This window comes from Eptatretus burgeri, chromosome 7, assembly GCF_056783735.1.
Source record: "Eptatretus burgeri isolate ZD-2024b chromosome 7, Ebu_testis_v1, whole genome shotgun sequence".
NCBI classification, from domain to species: domain Eukaryota; kingdom Metazoa; phylum Chordata; class Myxini; order Myxiniformes; family Myxinidae; genus Eptatretus; species Eptatretus burgeri.
Genome location: NC_140967.1, coordinates 76,299,012 through 76,322,144, shown reverse-complemented (window position 1 = coordinate 76,322,144; position 23,133 = coordinate 76,299,012). Strand labels below are relative to the sequence as shown.

The 23,133-nt window shown below is 45.7% G+C and overlaps 1 protein-coding gene across 3 annotated transcripts in view; it reads right to left on the bottom strand.

Moving 5' to 3' along the window:
* LOC147023575 (uncharacterized protein KIAA1755-like) overlaps positions 1-23,133 on the bottom strand; it is a 121,181-nt gene that overhangs the window by 6,669 nt on the left and 91,379 nt on the right. For all 3 annotated transcript variants that reach the window (XM_085889084.1, XM_085889082.1, XM_085889083.1), the window contains 3 exons: positions 4,764-4,902; positions 4,076-4,198; positions 3,608-3,799 (listed from right to left, as the gene is read on the bottom strand). In XM_085889084.1, the coding sequence (XP_085745210.1) occupies positions 3,608-3,799; positions 4,076-4,198; positions 4,764-4,902 (454 nt within the window). The remainder of the gene's footprint in view (positions 1-3,607; positions 3,800-4,075; positions 4,199-4,763; positions 4,903-23,133) is intronic.

The window sequence follows — 23,133 nt, the reverse complement described above, 5'->3', positions numbered from 1 at the left end:
GCTAAAAACTTTGACGTCATACGCTTGCGAAAACTGTGCATAATTTGTACCAACATGCATTTTAAAACATTTAGATATTCCATTGAAGTTTGTTTTGGCGTCAACAGGAAGTCACTACGACTTCCGGTCACTGAGTTGTGTCCAAAAATGTGTTTTCACATTGTGTGACGTCACGTCGTGACGTTTAGTCCGATTAAGACGGGGTTTGAACGCGGACCATCTCAGGTGGATTGCCTATCAGGTGTAAAAATTCAAGAATGACTGGTCCAGCTGTTGGGCTGTAGACGACCGGACAAACAAACAAACAAACCAACAAACAAACGGAACAGACCAACATACTTGACAAAATCGAAGATTTCGCCAAGTCATAAGTATATTTTGCATGTCAGGGGACCTTAAGGCCCTGTCACACCTTGACGATTTAGCCAGCGTATGCCTGACGTATGCAAAATTTGGCTAAAACGCTGGCACACATCGAATAAGTTATGGGTAAGTTTGTATACGTTAAGAGCACGCTGGCATATGTCGAAGCACGCTGGCATGTCGTAGTATGCTGGCATACGTTGTAGTGCGCTGGCATACATCGTAGTACGCCGAGGTGTTAGACAAATTTTCCATGCTTGAAATTTTTCGACGTATGCCAGCCTATGACTCACACGTTCCGCATAATGCTGGCCATAAGTTGTAGGCACATTACGCGATCGTTGACACACCTTACTTGTAAGTTACTCATAAGTCGAAACACGTTGAGGTAATGGTTGGCGTACCCGAAACTTATTTCTAACCTATGAGTAACGTGTTGTAGGCACGTTACGTGATCGTTGACACACGTTACTCATAAGTCGAAACACGTCAATGTAATGGTTAGCGTCAGTGTTCCAGACTCCCTGGTTTTTTTTTGGTTTTTTTCTTCTTCAGTATGACGGTGATGTTAACACTTCAATTTCTAATGCGGTTATAATATAATACAATTAATAGGCTGCCGCTCAACGATATAAATCATAACCGCACAAGAAATCGAAGTGTTAACATCACCGTCATACCGAAGAAAAAAAAAATAAAAAAAAACCAGGGAGGCTGGAACACTGACGCTAACCATTACATTGACGTGTTTCGACTTGTAAGTAACGTACAAGTAACGTGTGTCGACATGTGTCAACGATCGAGTAGCGTGCCTACAACTTATGCCAGCGTATGCGGAATGTGTGTCATACGTCGAGTACGTCGAGAATTTTTCAACATAATGAAAATTTCTCGACGTACTCGGCGTATGATGATTTATGCCAGCGCACTACAACGTATGCCAGCGTACTATTAACGTATACAAAACTTACCCATAACGTATTCGACCTGTGCCAGCTTTGTTCGGCAAATTTTTCATACATCGGCATACGCTGGCTAAAACGTCAAGGTGTGACAGCGGCTTCACACTTCGATGTCTAGTGCGGTTATGATTTGAATCATCGAGCCGCAGCCTATGAATAGCCTACGCCACGTAATCGTCAGCGATACACTGCCGCGCTATGCATAAGTTAGACTATCGTTGGGCATAGGTTGTGAACGCCGACAACACGCTCATCATTCGTTGGTATAAGTTATCTATATGTGATTAAAACGTTCTGTGTACGTTACTAATACGTTATGCATACGTCCAACACGTTATTATACGCCCAAAACTTTTTAAAAAAAAAATCAATAGTTCAGCGTACGCAAGCGTATTACATACATTTTGAGACCTTGCCATATGCTGGCTAAAACGGCAAGGTGTGACAAGGCCTTTAGCATGGTGTGTGTTGAGAAATAGTGAGGCAGTCAATTGTTCATCTGGACCGACAGGCCTCGGTAACCATCCGCTCAGGTTACACATGGTTCGGGCACGGTAACGGCTCGTCCTGCTCGAGGTCTGTCGAGGTTGCGAATTCCCCGGTTTGCGAGGGTGCGAAGCTTTGCCGCGTGGGTACTTAGGTATATTGAAGTTTGGCAATTAATCCAACCGCATGCGGTCGAATTATTGGTCATTGATGGTGCTGAAAGGGACCAGTGCCTTTCGGACTTATCCGAGGGCCACGACCTAAATTCCAGGTGTTCGGTGGAGACGACTCCACTGCTTCACCTTGCGGTCGTGCTCGCCGCCGAAACCCGGCACCACAACAATATGTCTCAGTGCTACGTTAAACAGCATGACATTATCAAGGTTGTGAAGTGTGAAGCGATGAAAGTTGGAATCCATCCATCCATTGGGACCATTTTCTGTGCAGAGCGTTGGTGCTGCTGAAGCAGTCTCCTTGGATATTGGGCACAATCCTGGACGGGTTGCCACTCCGCCACAGGATACCAGCAAGCTGGCACTCATTTTGCCGACCTCAGAAGGATGACAGGCAGAGTCAACCCCACCTGGTATTAATTCAACAGCCGAGTGGGATTTGAACTCAGGATCCAAGGATCCCAAGCCTACCACCCTAACCATTAAGCCAAGACCAGGTATAGAGTTGGGATGACTTACTGGAGATGAGATGAGATGAAATGACTGAAGATGAGAGTTAGATGTACCACTACGTTCCTGAGAGTAAGAGACAGTCAATGGAGTACCACCACAAAGGATCACCAACCCCGACTTGGCTCAGTCAGATTTTCATCTCTTCCTGAAAATTTAACACCTTCTTGGAGAACATTGTTCTTCCAACGATGATATCAAGGTCGATGTGAAGCGTTGGTTAAGTCAGCACGACTCAAGTTACAAGTGACTGCGTCACAAAGATACTTTAACTTTTTCAGTAATGTGTAGACCACAGTGGTGATTATGTTGAGAAATACATATGTACATCATGGAAGAATAAATATCGATTTGTTTCATTCAAATATCTTTTCCTGTTTTGGTGAAAAAGAATAGGAGGCATTACTTTTCAACACACTCTCAATTGATGCAGTTTGATTTTGTTCAAAATAAAATAGTTACTCGCTGCATTGAACACAGCAATTGAGAATGTAATGTTCTGGTGAACAATTTACTGAGGATTCAACACATACTACTGCATTAAAAGGGATGCATGCCTCAAGTTATGCAGCAAAATGTCGAAAGGAGGTTGCTGCACTGTACAAGTGTTAAATTTTACAGGTCGACTTCTCTGCACATATTTGTGAAATTGCAATTAATAATCTAGATCTACCAAATGTTAATGCTGAACATAGAACAGAAACTTGGGAACAAATAGCAGATGAATGAATCAGTGAATATTTCTGGTGATGACCACATAGCCCCAAGCCAAGCTCACTGTAATGACAGCTGCACTCGGATTATGTTGTCAGAACCCTCAAGTTGAATGACAATGAGGAGACTTTATCTCAAGCACGGCCAGCATGTTTGAGCTTATGGCTCAAAAATGTGCACATCAATCCACAAACACCTGTAGGAAAGCCAAATACAAAGTAAATCGCACATCAAATTCTACTAAATGAAGTCAAGGCATTTCTCTCAGCTTGAAAGTGGAAGGAGTTGGAATAATGTGAAGCTATACAACCACTGATTCTCATCATGTACATCACTCCTTAAAAACATTTACAGCACAAAAGTAAATGAGACTTGATGTTGCGTCACCAATGTACTTACTTTGTCCAAAAAGGTGTAGAGACGCAGGGCCTTGTCCATCTGGCCTTGTCGAGCCTCCAGTCGGGAGCGAAAGGCATTAGCCCGTTTTCTGAATGCCTCTATGGCTGCGACCTCCTTCGCTAATCTACGACTGTGATCAGGAGAGCGAGATTCAGCCTCAGATAACAGAATTGCAGCCTCATCACAGTGTTGCTGTGGGGGCCAGGGATGGAAGGGTGGTAAAAGGGAAAGGTGCGAGGGAAACACTGTCAGAATGAATGAACGAACCACTAATGCACACATGCGTAACACACACACACACAATCGGTCAGGATGCTCCCAAAAACATACAAAGTGGATAGTAATCTGAGAAAATGTAACAATAGGTGTGCCGGTGTAACCATAGGAAAAAAATAATCTCTGCCCAAACCATATTAATACCTTACATTAAAAAAAAAAGAGAAAAAAAAGATAGAATTCTTCTTGTACCTTGGCAACTGTGTAAAAATCCTGAAACTTCTTGTGTGAGATCTGCATGTTCTCAAGAGAGTCTGGCAGGGAATCTGTCTGTTTCAGGCAACTTTCCCCTTCCCCATCCATCCACTTCTGGATCTGTGTACAGAAAAGGAGTCACACACCCTCTGAGTAACCTATACTTCCTTTCCACTTTAAGCAAAAGAAATGCTGTCTCTCAACAACCATCAGGGATGATGTAATCAAAATTCTGAAGAATAAGTCTGAGATATTGAACATTTTCCCTTCAACAAGAAAGCAATTCTCAAACATCTTTTCGCAGAACCACAAGAAAACAAATGGCTGTTTGTAGGCACAAGTTCACTTTGTTAAAAAGCAAGATGAGGGGAAATATTTAAGGAATGAAGGCCCAAAAGTCCAGCATGACTTGTTCAAAAGGTGTCAACAATGTACCTCTCAAAACAAACAAAACTAAAATGCCTCGACATCCAACACATACATGAAAGAGCCGCTCGAGCTTGAGATTCTTCGAGATAATCCCATTTTTAATGTCAGAAAACCGAGGACAACAGGTAATCCAGAAAGAATAGCCAGAGCACAACAAATGGCAGTTAGCAAACAAAGTTTCATGAAAAGAGTGGACTTCGTACCAGAAACTTTGCCAATGAAAGAAAATAATAGTCTGAAGTGAACGTGGTCCCACCTCAGAAGCTTTCTGCTGCAGAGGTAAAAATGTCATCAAATAATCCAGACAATGAAGGTGAGAGTTGGAAAGGGTGACCAGTTCATGAAGTTTCTCCTCAACATCCCCATATAGCACTGCCACATTCTGCACAGCAAGCCTAAATGGTGAAACAACAAAAGTTTTTGTTGTTAGGGTTAGATTGTTGTTAGGGTTTAAGTTATTGTTCAGATTGTTATTGTTGTAAAGTAGGATTGTTAGGGTAAAAGTTATTGTGAAGAGCATGAAGAACATTGGAACTCACTTAAAGGTGCTTGTTGAATTCAGAAGTGAGGACGTGCAGAAATAACATATCGTTTACATTTGTGCACACGGATGCATGCTTATTCACACATACATGTGTGCTCACACACAGAACTCTTGCAGTGTGTGTGTGTGTGTGTGTGTGTGTGTGTGTGTGTGTGTGTGTGTGTGTGTGTGTGTGTGTGTGTGTGTGTGTGTGTGTGTGTGTGTGTGTGTGTTTGTGATGCAACACAGACCAAAGGTGCAGATATCTATCCACCAACATACCCATAATCTGCTTATAAAATAAGGAATCCCATGCAATTTGAATAGCATATAATTAAATGTCTCAATTGTCAGATGTGATTAACACACAAAAAAAACCTATGCTAACTGATGCATTCTTTGGTAATATCACAAATGAAATTGGTTTTAAAGTAATATTTAATACAAATTAATTTAACATTTTACAAGCCTTAAATATGCAACAATTATGACTCGAGTTCATCGGCACTATATGAGAAATGTCTGTGTGTGTGTCCGGCCATTTTTCTCAAATATGCTGAATGGATCTTCGTCAAACACTCAAAGGTGCCAGCGAGTGTTGTGTAGTCCAGTTGGATAAGGAGTTAGAATGGGACGAATTGTGCATTTTATGGTAAAAGCCTGAAACTTGGCACATGGTAGAGCCAGCACATGCAAATTTTGATATAGTGCTATCCCAGAAAAGGTGTGCGGTGGCCGTGGCAGCCATTTTCTAAATGGCGGATGTTGTTTTTTTGTGTAAAGTTCCATAATCTCAAAAGCTAAGTCGTCTAAAATGTTTATCTTTGAGTGTACTTGTACAGTGCCTATAGAAATCTACACCCCTTTCAAAAATTTCATCTTTTGTTGCCTTATAGTATGGTAAAAATAGCATACGTGCTGATTTTACACAGTGGATCCTGCATTTTCTGGATTGTGCACCCCAAAAACCTATTTGAAGACATCTGACTAACTTCTAGCAATGATAGTTTCCGATATATGGATCGTTACTGAGGAAATGGCCACCATTTTGAAAAAATGGCTGCCAAGACCACCATCGGTAATATCTGAAATGGCACTATATCTAAATTTACATATTTTGGCAGAGTAAACATGTATACCAAGTTTCATGCTTTTACCATGAAGTGCACAATACTGCCCCATATCTGCTGGACTATTACAGGCAAAAAAACCCATTGAAAACAAAGTTGGATTTTTTTTTTTTTTTTAATCGCTTTATAGTTAGTGTCGAAGCCTTTGTAGCTTTGTGAAAGGTGATATTAAATGATCCTCAACCACATTCCTTAGTTGGTGTAGGGATGTGTTTCAGGTCGCCACAAAAAAAAAAATATATATATATATTTTTTAAAAAATCGGGGAAAAAACATTTGATTTCTTCAAAATACCAACAGGATTAGAACAGCACTGGGCAATGCTGGGTATCCCTGCTCGTGTCATACAAGAATGTTCATCATTGAACAAAGGAGAGGAGGAAAGGAAATTACCCCCACAAATGCACATGTCCTATCCTGTCTTGAGAAGGGAGGTGTAATACCTATAAAAGCTCGCGAGTAAAGAAAAAAAAAAACAAAAAAAAAAAACATTACCTAACAGCCAAGGGCTGTCTGCCTACAAACGCCATCAGGATTCCAACAAAAACTCCACAAATAGAGGAGGTCATAAAGAAAAGTAATATATTAAATAGGGCCAAAGGAAAATTGCGCACAGAGGATTTCCACAGCAGACGGTAAGCAAGTTATGGTGCCAAGAACGCCAATATCCGTATGGCATTGTGAAGCCAAACAGGACACAATGCTGCCAATCTATTCTAAGCGTTACCACTGGAAGCCAGTGCACTTCTTTTTTATTTTTAACCACTGGAAGCCAATGCACTAAAAAGCCATACAATTTTTTGGGGGGGAAGGTGGAGGGAGTGGGACGGGGGGGGGGGAGATGCAGCCATTTACAGTGACAATTCCCAATGTCTTGCTCTTAGCACCGATCAACACCCATATATGTAACGTGGATATTACTGCCCATCTGTAAATCGGCATAGCTACACCAAGTCATTTCAGCTTGCTGTGAGTTTTCAAAATAATCTTTGACTACAAAAGCTGCTTTCTATTTTCTTTTAATGAAGCTGGTGAATTGAATAAATTTCATGGTAGAAAGAAGAAAGCAAAGAGGATGTCCTAAAAAGCAATGGATTGAAACTGCCAAGAAAGATATGGAATGCTTGGATTTGCATGGAACTGATGCAATGGATATACATCCGTATAGAGTGATATCAATCGACAAACCCACAGTAAAATTGGGAAAATGGTCATAAAATGTTTGTTGGTCCAAGCTGCTGAACTGAACCTCATTTGAAAGAAAAATACTTTTTTCCCCCCTCCATAGGTGATCATAACTTCTATCACTGTTTATTACTCCCAACATCATGAGGTTAATCGGGCAAACCTTTTTTAAATCATCATTCAAATGATCAATTACGATTTTAAGAACCCTCTTTAAGACAAGTAAAAAATTCCTTAGAAAGCAATAGAACACTGACTAGATGAAACATAAACCCCGTGTGAAATTTTCAGGACAGTCAGACCCCGCTATTCACGGATGATAAAATGAGACCTGCTTTTACATTCACAGCCCTGTGCTTCGCATATTCGCGATTTTTCTTGGCGTTTTTTTCACGGGCATATTCGCATTTTTTGTCACGGTTTCGTGGTTTTTCGCAGGCGTATTTGTGGGATTTTTTTTTTCCCCTTATGAATCACAAACTGCCAGGAACCTATCCCACTTTTTCCCATTAAAACAATGCCTTGACATTCGCGGCATTTTCCAGGAAGGTATCCCCCCCCCCCCCCATGAACAGTGGGGTCCGACAGTACATACAAATCAAGAATTAACTTCAGAAAAATTGTAATTTGAGTAAACTTCATTCCTATGATCCAAACGTAAATGCTTCAAGGGGAGAGTATAAAAAGTGATCAAAGGCTGAGCAAGATGTTTGTACAGACAAACAATACATGCCGAACTAGAAGTGCACTCGGGAGAGCGCATACCTTCACCAGGCTTATTAGTTTACAGTTTGTATCCCACTGATAGGCCGGATATGGATTCGGACCGGAACTAAAATGTAATGTCACCTGACCAACTCATCCACCAAGTTTCATCCAAATCTGTCAATAATTTTTGAAATATCGTGCTACAGATCTTTTCAACATGATCACTCACTGGTGAAGAATCACTTTTAAAAATTCTCAGATCCGGATCCGGATTCATTAAAATCGAATCAATTCTTCCTCATTGCATACCCAATCTGTCCACCAACTTTCGTCTGAATCCTTCCACAATTTTTTGAGATATCCTGCTATACGTCGTTTTTGGCCCCATCTCTCAAAGGTGAAAAAAAGAACTTAAATTTTTTTCATACAAATCAAAACAAAAATCTATATGAGCAAAAAAAATAAATAATTACCAGCAAATTATTTCGTTTATTTTCATTCCTTGTCCACACACTAAAACAGATCTGTCCGATGCGTCCTGTCCGGATTTAATCACTCTGACATACATTTTTTGTGTATGCCCGCAATAAAGTTGTGCATTTCATTTTCTTCAAAAGTACAGTACTTACAAACCATGGTTAATATGATTCTAATTTAAAATCATTTTGCATTTTAATACTTGATAATCAGACCATCACCGTTTCATTTCCTACGACATGAATTGCTGAGTATATAATAGTTAAATGTTGGATCTTTGTTTCAAAATATGCTCAAGCCTGTTGATTGTGTTATGAAAGGCAATTTACACCAACAATGTACATCACCGCATATAAAGCTGATGGAGAATTTTGTCCCATACGTAACGCGTCTTTTGTTAACACCAATTAATCTCTCTTTACTACTGTGTAGTTGTTTCTGAAAGAGAATTTGTGATGAGTTATACAAGTGTTTAGACTTTCTCCACACTGAAAATTCTGGTGAATGATAAAATACTTTCAGACAACTTTGAACTTGAACATATTTCTTTGAAAAATCGTGTTTCTTATGGTCCCATACATAAAACACCATGTTTTATTTAATTACATGATCATCCCAAGGACTAATCTATCTATAATTCCAGCAATGTGTGTGTGTGTGTGTGTGTGTGTGTGTGTGTGTGTGTGTGTGTGTGTGTGTGTGTGTGTGTGTGTGTGTGTGTGTGTGTGTGTGTGTGTGTGTGTGTGTGTGTGTGACCACTGTTTCTCGACAACCACTGGTCCGATCTAATTGAAACTTGCCAGCTATATTGCTGGGGACCTGAGTATGTGCCTTTAAGGTTTGATATTAATCGGACAAGTGCTTCCCAAGTTATGGCCATTTATTTACCAAACCAATGACAGAACACATTGCTGCATGGGCATGTCCGATTCGCCATTTAGTTACCAATGACAGGACACATTGCTGCATAGGCGTGGCTGTTGGGGAAGAGATCCTCAGCCGCGTTCTCCATTACGGGTTACAACATACGGACTTCCAGATAGTGATGACTTGCTGTATTCTAATAATTTCTCAATTTCTTATGCGCATTTATAGATAAACACAATGCCCCAATCCAGTCGTCGTTTACAAGAGTGAAGAATGGCCTGTGTATTTGTTTGAAAGTTTTTTTGTTTTTTTTGGTTTGCACGTATGGCCACGCACGTACCGGCACGTGACAGCGAAGGAACAGCCTGTGTGGTTGTTGTTTCTGGCACGCGGTTTGAAAGATTTTATTTTCCCACATACGGCCACGCACGTACAGCCACGCATGTACGGGCACGTATTAGTGACATGTAAATTATTGGAGATATTCTCCTTGCAAATGCCCAACATTAGAATAAAAAATCACTGAAATCAATGACTCTTAATTGCTTTTCAGATGGTTAAACTTTCTGAATGTCCCATATGTAACATGCGTGAATTCTTGGACTTGCCATATATATATATATATATATATATATATATATATATATATATATATATATATATATATATATATATATATATATATATATATATATTGAATGTTATATCAGAAATGAAAGCAAACAATGTTTCACATATACAACAGTATAGACAAATAACACTGGACATCCATCCACAAAAGGTATCAAAGATGTGAGCTTTCCATGAAGCATAGAAGGTTAATTAATCTACAGGATACAGGAAAAAAAGAATAGAAAATAGACAGCAAAGGCCTGCATTGTGAAGGACACCCCAGGGCTATGCACATAGTTTCCATAATCCTTTTTCCTCTCAACCTCCATTAAAAACAGAGTGTTCAGGATTAAAACAGACTAGGGAGGAGGGCGGGGAAATGACAATTATTTAAAATAAACCAGGGGCTTTCGTGAATAAAGTCAGATTCAATATTGGTACAATTAACTTATGAAACACTGACACTTCATTTATTTTATTTTTTTTGCATAGGCAATGAAAGAACTGGCCATAGCAAGATGGAAAAGCAGCTGCAAGATGAATCATGAAAACAATTTAAGTTCTCTGGACAAGATCCCAAGGAAAATACAGCCGATCCTTTGCCATTTCGAACCAGGCATAAACACATCCCTTATTCCTGGCTGTGCTGAGATGGTGGTTTGAATGCTATTATGATCCTTAAACATCCAAAATAAATATTAACATCCTCAACCAAGTCATGCTAAATCTTCACACAAGTGAAATTGTAACATCATCCTTTGCAAGAAGGAATATCCAGATTATGACATGCAATTTGGTGGGAACACTTTCCACAAGTGACAATCACCGAAATTCAGTCTGTGATGGACGAAAAAAAAGAAAAAGTTTTTAAAACACAAACATAGCCTGATTGACCAGGAAAAGCCTTCATCATTATGCTGAAGCAAACAATGGTATGCATAGACAGACTGGAAAATTCGAACTCAATAAAATTTCATTGACCAAAATTGTGTTGCGGCACACCCTGGAAGAACAGCCAGGGTTGAGAAGCCATATAGAACCGGGAGCCAGGGGGGTCAGACGAGCTGGAAAGTTATCCAATTTTCATGAATATAGCAATGGTCCATGTGCATGTCCATATAAGGAAATGGACGGCTGCCAGGCACATCTGGTGGGTGTGGTCAAAAGGGCCATTAGAAAGGGACCCCAAAATGGAGCTAGATCAACTCTGCGAGTTGACCTGATGAAACCTAGTTGAAAATGTTCGGCATAGTCCCAAATATCATGTATGACCACTGCCAGACATTTTCAGTGGTGGGGTGCGCCTGCCCGATTACAAAACCGGAACCCCAAAATTTAGCTCGATCAGCTCTGCGAATTAACCCGGTGAAACCTACTGGAAAATGTTCGGCATAGTCCCAGATATCATGAATGACCACTGCCAGACATTTTTAGTGGTGGGGTGTGCCCGCCAGAAACCCCCGAATTCCCCCACCCCCCAAAATTGAACTAGATCAGCTCTTAAGTTACTGGACATCCATCCACAAACCAATAGTTTCCCTAATTTGGCAGTAGGGAAATACAGGAAATAGTTTGAAATTGGTTTTAAGTGGTTAAGTTGGTTAAGTGAAAGTGAAATTGGTTAAGCGACATAAGGTTTAAATTGGTCCCTTTGAAACTTACAGGAAATAGTTTGGCAGAGTCCATGGTATCATGAATGGCCACTGCCAGACATTTTCAGTGGTGGGGTGCACCTGCCAGACACCCCTGAATGCCACCACCCCAAAATTGAGCTCGATCAGTTTGTGATTTAACCTGATGAGAATAACATTGAGAATAAATACACGCCGACCAAAACATAACCTTTCGCAGAATGCGAAGGTAATAAAATACAATGGAATAACAGCAACATAACTTTTGAAAAGCAGATGTTTTATTTCTAGTCATGGGAAAAGAAGGGATTTCTAAGGTATAACACGTCATTTGACGTGGGTGTTGAAAAGACGCTGACGTTATCTGTTAAATGTAACACATTGCCGAAACTATTATTTCCCTTTAAGTTTGTAAAATTAAAGAAAGCGTTTCCAAGATTATGGTTGGATAAATTGCGTACTGCTGAAACAGGTATGGATTAATCAGGGGAACAATTTATAGAAATGTCAATTGCAGTAGATGCTATCAATGATTTAAACATGAAAACAAAACACTTCTGATAGAACCTGATGTATTTAATCTTTGGCAACAACGATGAGCTGTGGTATTAAAACACAAAGATGAGCTTTGGTACGAAAACGCATACCAGAGCTCTTTTGCACGAGTTTAAATATGAACTGATATTTTTTTTAACAGTAAACCAAACGAAAGAAATGACAGAAGCCAGGTAGAAAGATTGTTTAACATGCTACGGTTTAGAATTTGATTCAATTTTCTGTACATTTATGTTTTGTAATGTGATTATCATATGATGAAACAATAAAGTCCTTCGAATGAGGAAAAGAAAGAAAGAAAAAAAATGAATGACCACTTGACATTTTCTATGGTGGAGTATGCCTGCCAGACACTTGGAACCCCCTCCCCAACTCCAAAATACAGAACTAGATCTGAGCTCATGAGTTACCAATCCCGATGAAAGTGACTGAAAATGTTCAGCATAATATGGTAATGTATAGCCCATATGAATGACCAGAAGCAGATGTCAGCCATTCATTCAAACAAATTCAAATTCTCGAGAGTGGTCTCCTATCAGTAATCCCCATCTTCCTCCTCTGATTCTGAGTTTTCACTCCATGCTTCGCCATCTGAATCTCTCAATAATCCATCAATACTTTCTACTTCCAACTCCAACTCGCTGTCACCTTCGACCTCCATGTCCTCTGCGTTGTTACTGCCATTCGCAAACAAACTGTCTGGTATGGCTGGCCCTTCAAACCAGGTTGTCTTCAGGATGTTGTCATTCACAGACCATCCATAATTGGTTGGTGACAAACCGTCCCCAGGAGATGCTGTCACGGCATGTGTCCACAATGCTGTTACATACTGCGTTCGTTGAATCTTCATGTCAAGGGTCCGACGAGAAGGTGGCAGCAGCGCACAGTCGCTGTTTCCCATCCCGCAGTCCATGATGATGTTGGCCATCGACCGGACTTCTCTGCGTTGCTGTCCAAGGGCAACAATCAGAATCACTAAGACATCGGTATCGGATGCCCTCACCATGACATTCCCTGCCGTAATATTTGCGATATGGAAAGCAATGGCCAACATCATCATGGACGTCATTGCTGACGTCCTTGAAGAGCGCAACCCGGGACTTCCCGGAGCACTGCCGTATACCATGCCTTCACTGGATGTGACTTCACCTCGGCCTTTTACAGGTCGGCACAAGATATTTGCGTTTCAATAAAATGTCTCTATTAAAGCAAAATCATTGGAGCAGTGGTTGAATGGTTACATTTGGAATTTGTACTTGATTTTTCAGGAAAGGCAAAAGTAAACCCATCAACTTCGTAGAGAAGGACAAAACTGGCTGTTACATCAACCTCTTCATCAGTAAGGGTGAGGTGGATGGTAGTGTTGATCCGGATGTCGCATCAGAGTTTGTCTGGCAGGCATACTCCACCACAGAAAATGTCAAGTGGTCATTCATTTTTTTCTTTTTTCTTTCTTTGCCTCATTCGAAAGACTTTATTGTTTCATCATATGATAATCACATTACAAAACATAAATGTACAGACAAATGAAATCAAATTCTGTTCCACAGCATGTCAAACAATCTTTCTACCTGGCTTCTGTCATTTCTTTCGTTTGGTTTACTGTTTAAAAAAAAATCAGTTCATATTTCAACTCGTGCAAAAGAGCTCTGGCATGCGTTTTAGTACCAAAGCTCATCTTTGTGTTTTAGTACCACAGCTCATCGTTGTTGCCAAAGATTAAATACATCAGGTTCTATCTGTTTTTTTTTCTCTCTACAATCAATGAGTAGAAGTGTTTTGTTTTCATGTTTAAAACATTGATAGCATCTACTGCAATTGACATTTCAATAAAATGTTCCCACGATTAATCCATACCTGTTTTAGCAGTACGCAATTTATCCAACCATAATCTCGGAAACGCTTTCTTTAATTTTACGAACTTAAAGGGAAATAATAGTTTCGGTAATGTATTACCATTTAACAGATAACGTCAGAGTCTTTACAACAAAACACGTCAAATGACGTTTTATACTGTTGCGAATTCGCGCCCGCCGGCGTGCGAGCGGCCACGTAACTCGAATCGCGGCACGTCGCCCACCGGACGGACAATTCCGTCGTGACCCTCTCGGACTAACGCCGGGAACTAGTCACGGGTGGGCCTTTCGGCCTCACCACGATCGTGCCAATCGCCCCCCCGCGTGGGATAGGGTTGTTCGCCAAATTCGACCTACCTAAGTACCCACACGGAGGGTAGACTGGGCGATCGCACCTCGCCGCAGGTCGACTTCGGACAGGGGCCACTTTAAGCGACCCGTTCCGTACTATCGGGATAACCGAGCGGTGTTATCATCAACCTCGACGGTTCCGATTAATTATCGGGCGTATTTAGCCCACTACCAACCCTTTACGTGAAGTAAGATGGAGATTCAAGTAAAGAGAAGACGAAGGGAAACGGGAAAAACAGTTCAACATGAGGCACATTTATTCCGCGGCAAACGGAAAGCACACATATACAATTACAACAATTATGCACCAAAAGCAAATGTAACAAAAGAAACACAACAATGCAGATCTACTACCGAGTACGCGAGCACACGGCAACACTTACACAGTTTTACTTTACAGACGGCACCGATAACACATATACTCAAAAGCAAAAGAAAAAGGGCCACCCTCCAATACAAGGGGGCAGACCTGTGGCGCGAGACCGGGTGGAGCCTACCCGTCTTGTGATGAGCCGCAAATGCCTCGGCGGTGCCCCGACTCCGCGCTCCTCCGCGGGTTTCGTTGGCACTGCTTGGAATGGGGTGGGAACGGGGCCCCCTTTCTGCACTATCTCAGCGCGGGGGGGAGGGAGGAAGGGGGGAATTGTTGATGCTCTGGGGAAAGAGGACAGCCGGCCTGCTTGGGTCCCGCGACGAGCGACTCCACTGCGACCTCGACCGCGCTCCTGGCTTCCCCTCTCTGCAGCTCCCCGACAGACTCCGACTCTCCTCCAGAACCGCCTTGACTGCTGCTGCCACACTCCGCCGCCACCACACCTCTTAACTCCAACTCGCCCGAGCCCAAAACAAAACTGCGACTGCCTCCAACTGCTTCCGACCCAAAACAAAACTGACTGAATTCGCCCCACGCTCGGCGCTTTATCGTACGACAGGAGAACCCATATGCAAATTTCCGGATCAGGATGAGCTCTGGGACGGAGCCACGCTCGCCCATTGGACGGAGGAAAAGTGGGCGTGAACCTCCCCTGATCCTCGAATTTGCATATATCGATTCTACTCCGACGCGCCTGGAGGCGGGGCCAAATCGCCCCGCGCTTAATGATTGGACGGATCGGAAGTGGGCGTGTATCATTCCTGACCGACTTCCCCTCGGAAAGGCCGCTCTTTGTACCCGCGGCCCGGCGCGCGTCCCGCACGAGGCCAGGACAGCCTGACGCTCGGCGCCCACAAGCGGCGCGGGAACGGCCGCAGAAGGAGAGGCGAAGGTGGTGGAGGGCCTAAAGTGGCGGTGATGACCATGGCGACGCTTGGAAAGGCGGTGATGCGATGTTAACGGGAGCGAGCCGTGACGGTAAAGGTCGTGGCTGTTGGCGTTGTTGTTAAGCGGCGTTGCAGTTGGTGGTTGTTGTGTGATGGCGGTTGAGACGTGGTTGGTTCAAAACAAAGATAGAACAGAAAAACGGCTATCTTAAAGGGTCGCAGCCCGAATGAATCACATTTATTCCCTCTAAACAACGGGTTTGGGGCTAACTACACATGTACTTACAGAAATATCTCACCTACGGGACCTGAATGGTGGTTTGCGAATTTCCTCAACCACACTACCCCCTCCCCTTTTTACAGACTCGTCCCGAGTCGTCAAATTTTCGTGTGCCATCATGTGTAGTTCTCCCCTAGTACATTTTACCTACGGATCCCTGAGTGCGACATTCAGAGTATTCGTGTCCCGAAAATAAATAACCTGAGGGCTGAGTAACTACCTAAACAAACCCACTCACACGGACGACTTAAATAAAATTCCCGGCGCTAAGACAGACATGCCGGGGGCACACTCATATGTACAGTACATCTTAACCTTAACTTACAAATTTTACACTAAACCATGGCCCAGGATCAATGGACTCTGCAAAAAGAAAGCAGTTAGCAGGGAGCCAGGCTGCTCGCATGCAGTCTCTGGCTCAAGCAATGCAGGTGACAGGGAACGTGGCCGGCTGCTCACACGCAGTCCTCGGCCTCCCCTTTTGAACTGAACGCAGTGAACCACAACGGTGCATGGGCTGCACCAACGCAGTCTCCGTGCCAGCTCAAGTGGCACACGCAATGAGCACAACGGATGGATGGATGGATGGATGAATGCAAACACGGTGCACAGGCCGCCACTGCAGGCCCGTGTTGTAGCTGCCAACAGGGCAGTTCTCGCAGCTTGCAAACTGTTGCCTTGATCCTGGCGCACATGGAAATGAACAGGGGGGGGGGCAAAGCAGAATTGAACGGGGCTGGTGAACAAGGGCAGTGGGCATGGCATGGCAAAGGCAGCAGGCAAACAAAGCCTGCAGAACAGGGCCGCTGCAGTCAAACACAGCCAGCAGATGAACTGGCCGGCACAGGCCTTGAAGCACAGCAGCTGCAGACGATCCAGCCGGCACAGGCCTTGTAGCAAAACAACAGCTGCCGATGAAGTGGGCCGGCACAGGCCTTGCAGCAACACAGCCGGCAGATGAAGCTGGCCAGCCTTTGCCGTTCAGTGGAGGTTGGTGGAGGGAGTGCGGTGGTGCTGGCCACTCAGAAGGCGGGCTCGGACCTGCCTACTGTCTCCCTCCCACCTATCGCCTTTGCCTGTAACTGTCCCTACCCAGTCCCTTAATTTGTGAAACCCAATTTAGGCGCAACTTATTTTTTTTTGTTTTTATTTATTTTTATTCCTATTCCTCCCACTATAATTCGTCCCGTAACCCCCTTTACTGTCCTTGTTCGGCTAACCTATCCTCTACCAGCCTACTCCCAACCCCTACGTTCCCTTCCCGGAGGGGAACAAGGGAGAGCTAGCGTCCTGTGTCGAGGCCCAACGAAGCCTCAGGATGGCCTCCCCAGACTTCAGCGATCTATAACACAAAGTGGGTCCAGCGGCCCACAATGACAGCGAGGGGATGGATGGTGCGGAGGGGTACATCTCCTAATCTACCCTAACCATTTAACTGTGAAACTACCCTGGGGCTTTCAACAAGCGCCTCGCGCTTAAAGTATTGGTTCTAACAACCCAGATTCCCCTCGCCTGTGTCAGTGTCCTCACAATTCCGGGCCTTGCCCCCCAATTTTCTTTCCGTGCCCTCACACGGTCTCATGGCTGGGACGCGTGGCTCCCCTTGGCAGGCAGGACCCTCTGCCGATTCTCCGACGATGGCACCCCCGGGCACTACACTGCCTCCGAGCCTACCAGCTCCCTAAACACCGGGGAGTGCCCCCCATGGCACCTCCTCTGAAACGCACACGTGGCAGGCTGGCGCCCCGGGCCCCCCACCAAGCGGACGCACCCATGCCCACTACGCTATCCCGGCCCCCCATGGGCCCTTGGCCTACCACGGCCGACTAGCCTGGTGCCCGGGGTACCCACTCAGCGATACTCACCTTTCGCAGCCACGCTCCCAGCCCGTCAACAGGGCTCCTGCACCCCTCCAAACGGGTTTTGAGCCTACTTCCCCACCAACAGCAAAACGACTTCATTTTTGTTAATTTGACTAACCCAGCTAACTCACTTTACACTGACCCCGGGGTCCCTTGGGCGGGAGTCACTCCTCCCGCCAATCACTCATCGCACCATGCATTCCACATTCGCTCCACTCACACAGACCCGCTGGCCTCACTCACTCAACAAGCACACGTACTCACCTCACAACCCACAACTCTTCAACACACACCGCTGAACTCTGCCATCCTCCTAACTACCTCCCCTAACTAACTCGTGCTCCCACGTCGTCCCTTAAACTACAGCACGTTCCTTTTAACACTACGTAGCTAAACTACGTCCCCTCTACACATTCACAAGTCTGTCACTGTCTCCAAATCTCTAAAATAACTTTCCCAACCTAAATCTGACTACAATCCCTCTAACTAATCCATTCCACGGGCCCCATGAGGACTTACCCCTGCCCCATGGAGCCGGTCTAACTAAGCTAACCCTTCCCCCTAACTAGTTTCCATCCTGTGCCCAGGTAAGGGGGTCTTCCACCCCTTGCCCGGGGAATCCTGTTCACCCAAAAGCGAGGCTTGCTGTTTTTTTTTTTGTTTTTTTTCATCGCGCAGCACCAGCGCGGAAACTCGCAACCTGCGCACCAGCGTGGCAACTCAGAGCCGCGCACCTTTGGCGTGACGTCATGGCAGCCGCACGTGTACCTCGTCCCTCCTTGGATGGTACCATCCGGCAGGGATACCCCTCCTGCCGGATTCCAACCCCACGTGCAGCCATGACGTCACCGTGCGCATAAAAAAAGACAAGCCCCACGTCTCGAGGGGTTCCCCACGCGAACACATGTGCTCTGCCCATTGGAGCTTAACACACACGCCCGCGTGGAGAACCCGTCCGGTCCAAATCCGTAATCCTGCCTAAACTTTGTCCGTCCGCGGGATCGGCAAATCCACCGCGTGCGTTTCCGGACCGGGACTTCACTCCCGCAAGCGAGCACGTGGGGGCCTCGTGCGTTGCACAGCACGGACCGCGCGCTCGCTGCTGGGTGAACCCGGCGCGGTTCTCAAAACAGCTACAGCCGCTACTCGGCTTTTGTCCCTCACATGTCGCCGTCGTTGCCATTCGACCCACGCACACCTGCGTGCCACGACGCTAACACACCTCACCATTAAATCCGCACTGGGAGACGCGGCTGCGTGCTCCCGCATGCCGACCGCCATCTCCCTCACATACCACTCTCTCACACGGACCCTTCACTCGGCCGTTCACTCACGCATGCCACCTCCCTCGCACACGTGGCTCCACTCACTCACGGCCCTCCACTCACTCGTGCCATTTCCCACACACAAACCATATCACTCACACACGTGGGGGCACTCGCCCGCGGTGCCTCATCCACACACGGCGTGCTGGGAAGCACGCCCTTCTGCACACTTACCACCACACCACTCACACACGGGGTCGCTTCCACACACGGGGACGCACTCACACCTGGCACCACACACACCGGGACAACCACACTGGGGATTCGTGTCCCCACAAGGGTCTCCGGGGCCTCTATACCCCCCAAGCTCTCCGTGCACCTGTTCACAGCACCCGTCCCCTCAACCTAGCAAAGCACGACCGAACCCACCTGGTCGTGACTCGCCTCAAGGGGGCATACTCCCTCCCCTCGTTCCTGGAGGAGGCCATCCAGCTGCTCGCACTGGGTCTCCACCCAGTCCGCCAGCTCCCCCTCATTATCCTCCCCTACCTCCATGTGTGTGTGTACGTCTCTAACCTTGTCATTATCATGCAGTCTCTCCTCTATTTTTTCTGTCTCCCGTGTCTCGATACATTTTCTCTCCTTGTTCCTTATTTCTGTCTCTTCCTGGTTCCTTTTTCCTTCCCATCTGAGTCGTTCTTTCTCTCTGAGCCCCATTAGCTGTTCGTTCTCCCTCCGGAGCTCCTCAATCTCCGTTGACTCCAATCTCGCTCTCCGTTTTAGTTGTTCAATTTCACACTCATATAGTTGTTATTTTCTCTCCCACTGTTCCTCCTGCTCTTTCTTTTTCAATCTCATTGTTTCTTTCAATTGGCTCATTTCCTTCCTGTGTTTCATTCGCTGTTCTCTCACTACTCTTCCTCGTTTCCTCTCCTGTCCTTCCTTCTCCAGTTTCATGGTTTGCTTCATTTGGTTAATCTCCTTTTTGTGTTTCATTTGCTGCTGTCTCATTACTCTTCCTTGTTTCCTCTCCTGTCTTTCCTTATCCAGTTTCATGGTTTGCTTCATTTGGTTCATCTCCATTTTGTGTTTCATTCGCTGCTGTCTCATTACTCTTCCTTGTTTCCTCTCCTGTCTTTCCTTATCCAGTTTCATGGTTTTCTTCATTTGGTTCATCTCCATTTTGTGTTTCATTCGCTGTTCTTTGTCTATCTCCTCGTACTCCAGCCTCAGCTTTTCCTTCAATTGGTCAACCTCAGATTCATGTTCTTTTTGTTTTCTATTCCATTGTTCCTCTCGTTCTTCCCTCTCCAATCTCATTGTGTCCTTCAATCTCCTGACTTCTCCTTCCTGCTTCATTCCTTGCTCCTTCAACTTCTCCTCGTATTCCAACCTATTTTTTTCCTTTTGTCGTTCAGTTTCAAATTCATACTCTTTCAGTTTTTTATTCCACTGTCTCTCTTGTTCCTCATTCTGCAATCTCATCGTTTCCTTCAACTGACTGATTTCTTTCTCCTGTCTCATTCCTTGCTCTTTCAGTACTCTTTCTTGTTCCTCATTCTTTAGTCTGGCCTTCGCTTCCAGCTGTTCGATCTGTACAGTGTGGTTTCTTAAAGTTTCATTTTCCGTTCTCTTCCTTTCCTCTTTTAACACTATCAGTTCTTTTGGTAATTCCCCCTCTTTGTTTTGGTGTTTCTGGAACTCAGAAGCTTCCTTTTCTAATTCTTTTCTCATCTCTGCACCCTCCGACCTTGCTTTGGCTTCTAACTGTTCTTCCGTCTTGCCCTTGTGGTTTTCTACCTGTCTTCCCAGTTCCTCTGTCTCCGTTTTTACCTCCAGTCCCAGCTTATCAACTCTCTTCGTCATGTCTTGAAGTCTTTTCTCACACTCCACCGTTACGACCTTCAATCCCTCCTTTGTCTCCTCCTGGCTTTCTTTTAATTTTTCTAATACCTTCTTTACCTTGTGTCTCGTCTCACACGTCTCCGGAATTATTTTCTCACCCGCCCCGACCGCGGGCCTGACAGCCGTTGCACTCCCTCCCAGCTCGTTCGTTCCCACACGTGGCGTCGTCATTATGCCCGCCTGCAGACATTGGCCCATTTTCCGCATCTCACCCTGCATCTCTTTCGTTCTGTTCGTGTCTCTATCCATTTTGTTTTCCATCTGTTGGGCATTCGTATCTATTTTTTCGTCCATGCCTCACATTTCGTTTCTCACCGTCGTGCAGCTGTTTGTATTTCTGTCAACATGGCGAATAGCTGGGCCATGTCGGGTGCCCTTGGGTGAGCCGTTTCGGCAGGGATCGGGGAAGGGTTTTGGTGGAGAGGGGGAGGGGAGGTGTCATACACCGCGGCCGCCGCCGCACCTATTTCGGGCTCTGGGTTCAGTTGGGCGAGTTCGTGTTCCTGCACAACCAACATTTGCTGCTCGGGGTTTTCATCCTGGACCATGGATTCTACACATTCTAAATCCATTTCTAATACCCCCGGCTCCCGCTCGCCTTGAGACGCCATCTTATTTCTCGTAAAGGGTTAATTTGATCGCTCGTAATTTGGAGGGAATCGGGGGTCGCTCCTCTCACCCCTGGACCGATTCCCATGAATTGAGCTGGAGACAGGAGAGCCCGTTTTCCCGCTCTCCGACACCAGTGCCGCGAGGAGGGGGATGAGTTTGTGTCCCACGACCTGACACCAGTGTTGCGAATTCGCGCCCGCCGGCGTGCGAGCGGCCACGTAACTCGAATCGCGGCACGTCGCCCACTGGACGGACAATTCCGTCGTCACCCTCTCGGACTAATGCCGGGAACTAGTCACGGGTGGGCCTTTCGGCCTCACCACGATCGTGCCAATCGGCCCCCCGTGTGGGATAGGGTTGTTCGCCAAATTCGACCTACCTAAGTACCCACACGGAGGGTAGACCGGGCGATCGCACCTCGCTGCAGGTCGACTTCGGACACGGGCCACTTTAAGCGACCCGTTCCGTACTATCGGGATAACCGAGCGGTGTTATCTTCAACCTCGACGGTTCCGATTAATTATCGGGCGTATTTAGCCCACTACCAACTCTTTACGTGAAGTAAGATGGAGATTCAATTAAAGAGAAGACGAAGCGAAACGGGAAAAACAGTTCAACATGAGGCACATTTATTCCGCGGCAAACGGAAAGCACACATATACAATTACAACAATTATGCACCAAAAGCAAATGTAACAAAAGAAACACAACAATGCAGATCTACTACCGACTACGCGAGCACACGGCAACACTTACACAGTTTTACTTGACAGACGGCGCCGACAACACATATACTCAAAAGCAAAAGAAAGAGGGCCACCCTCCAATACAAGGGGGCAGACCTGTGGCGCGAGACCGGGTGGAGCCTACCCGTCTTGTGATGAGCCGCAAATGCCGCGGCGGTGCCCCGACTTCGCGCTCCTCCGCGGGTTTCGTTGGCACTGCTTGGAATGGGGTGGGAACGGGGCCCCCTTTCTGCACTATCTCAGCGCGGGGGGGGGGGGAAGGGGGGAATTGTTGATGCTCTGGGGAAAGAGGACAGCCAGCCTGCTTGGGTCCCGCGACGAGCGACTCCACTGCGACCTCGACCGCGCTCCCGGCTTCCCCTCTCTGCAGCTCCCCGACAGACTCCGAACCCCGACAGACCGACTCTCCTCCAGACCCGTCTTGACTGCTGCTGCCACACTCCGCCACCGCCACACCTCTCCAACTCGCCCGAGCCCAAAACAAAACTGCGACTGCCTCCAACTGCTTCCGACCCATAACAAAACTGACTGAATTCGCCCCGCGCTCGGCGCTTTATCGTACGGCAGGAGAACCCATATGCAAATTTCCGGATCAGGATGAGCTCGGGGGCGGAGCCACGCTCGCCCATTGGACGGAGGAAAAGTGGGCGTGAACCTCCCCTGATCCTCGAATTTGCATATATCGATTCTACTCCGACGCGCCTGGAGGCGGGGCCAAATCGCCCCGTGCTTAATGATTGGACGGATCGGAAGTGGGCGTGTATCATTCCTGATCCGACTTCCGCTCGGAAAGGCCGCTCT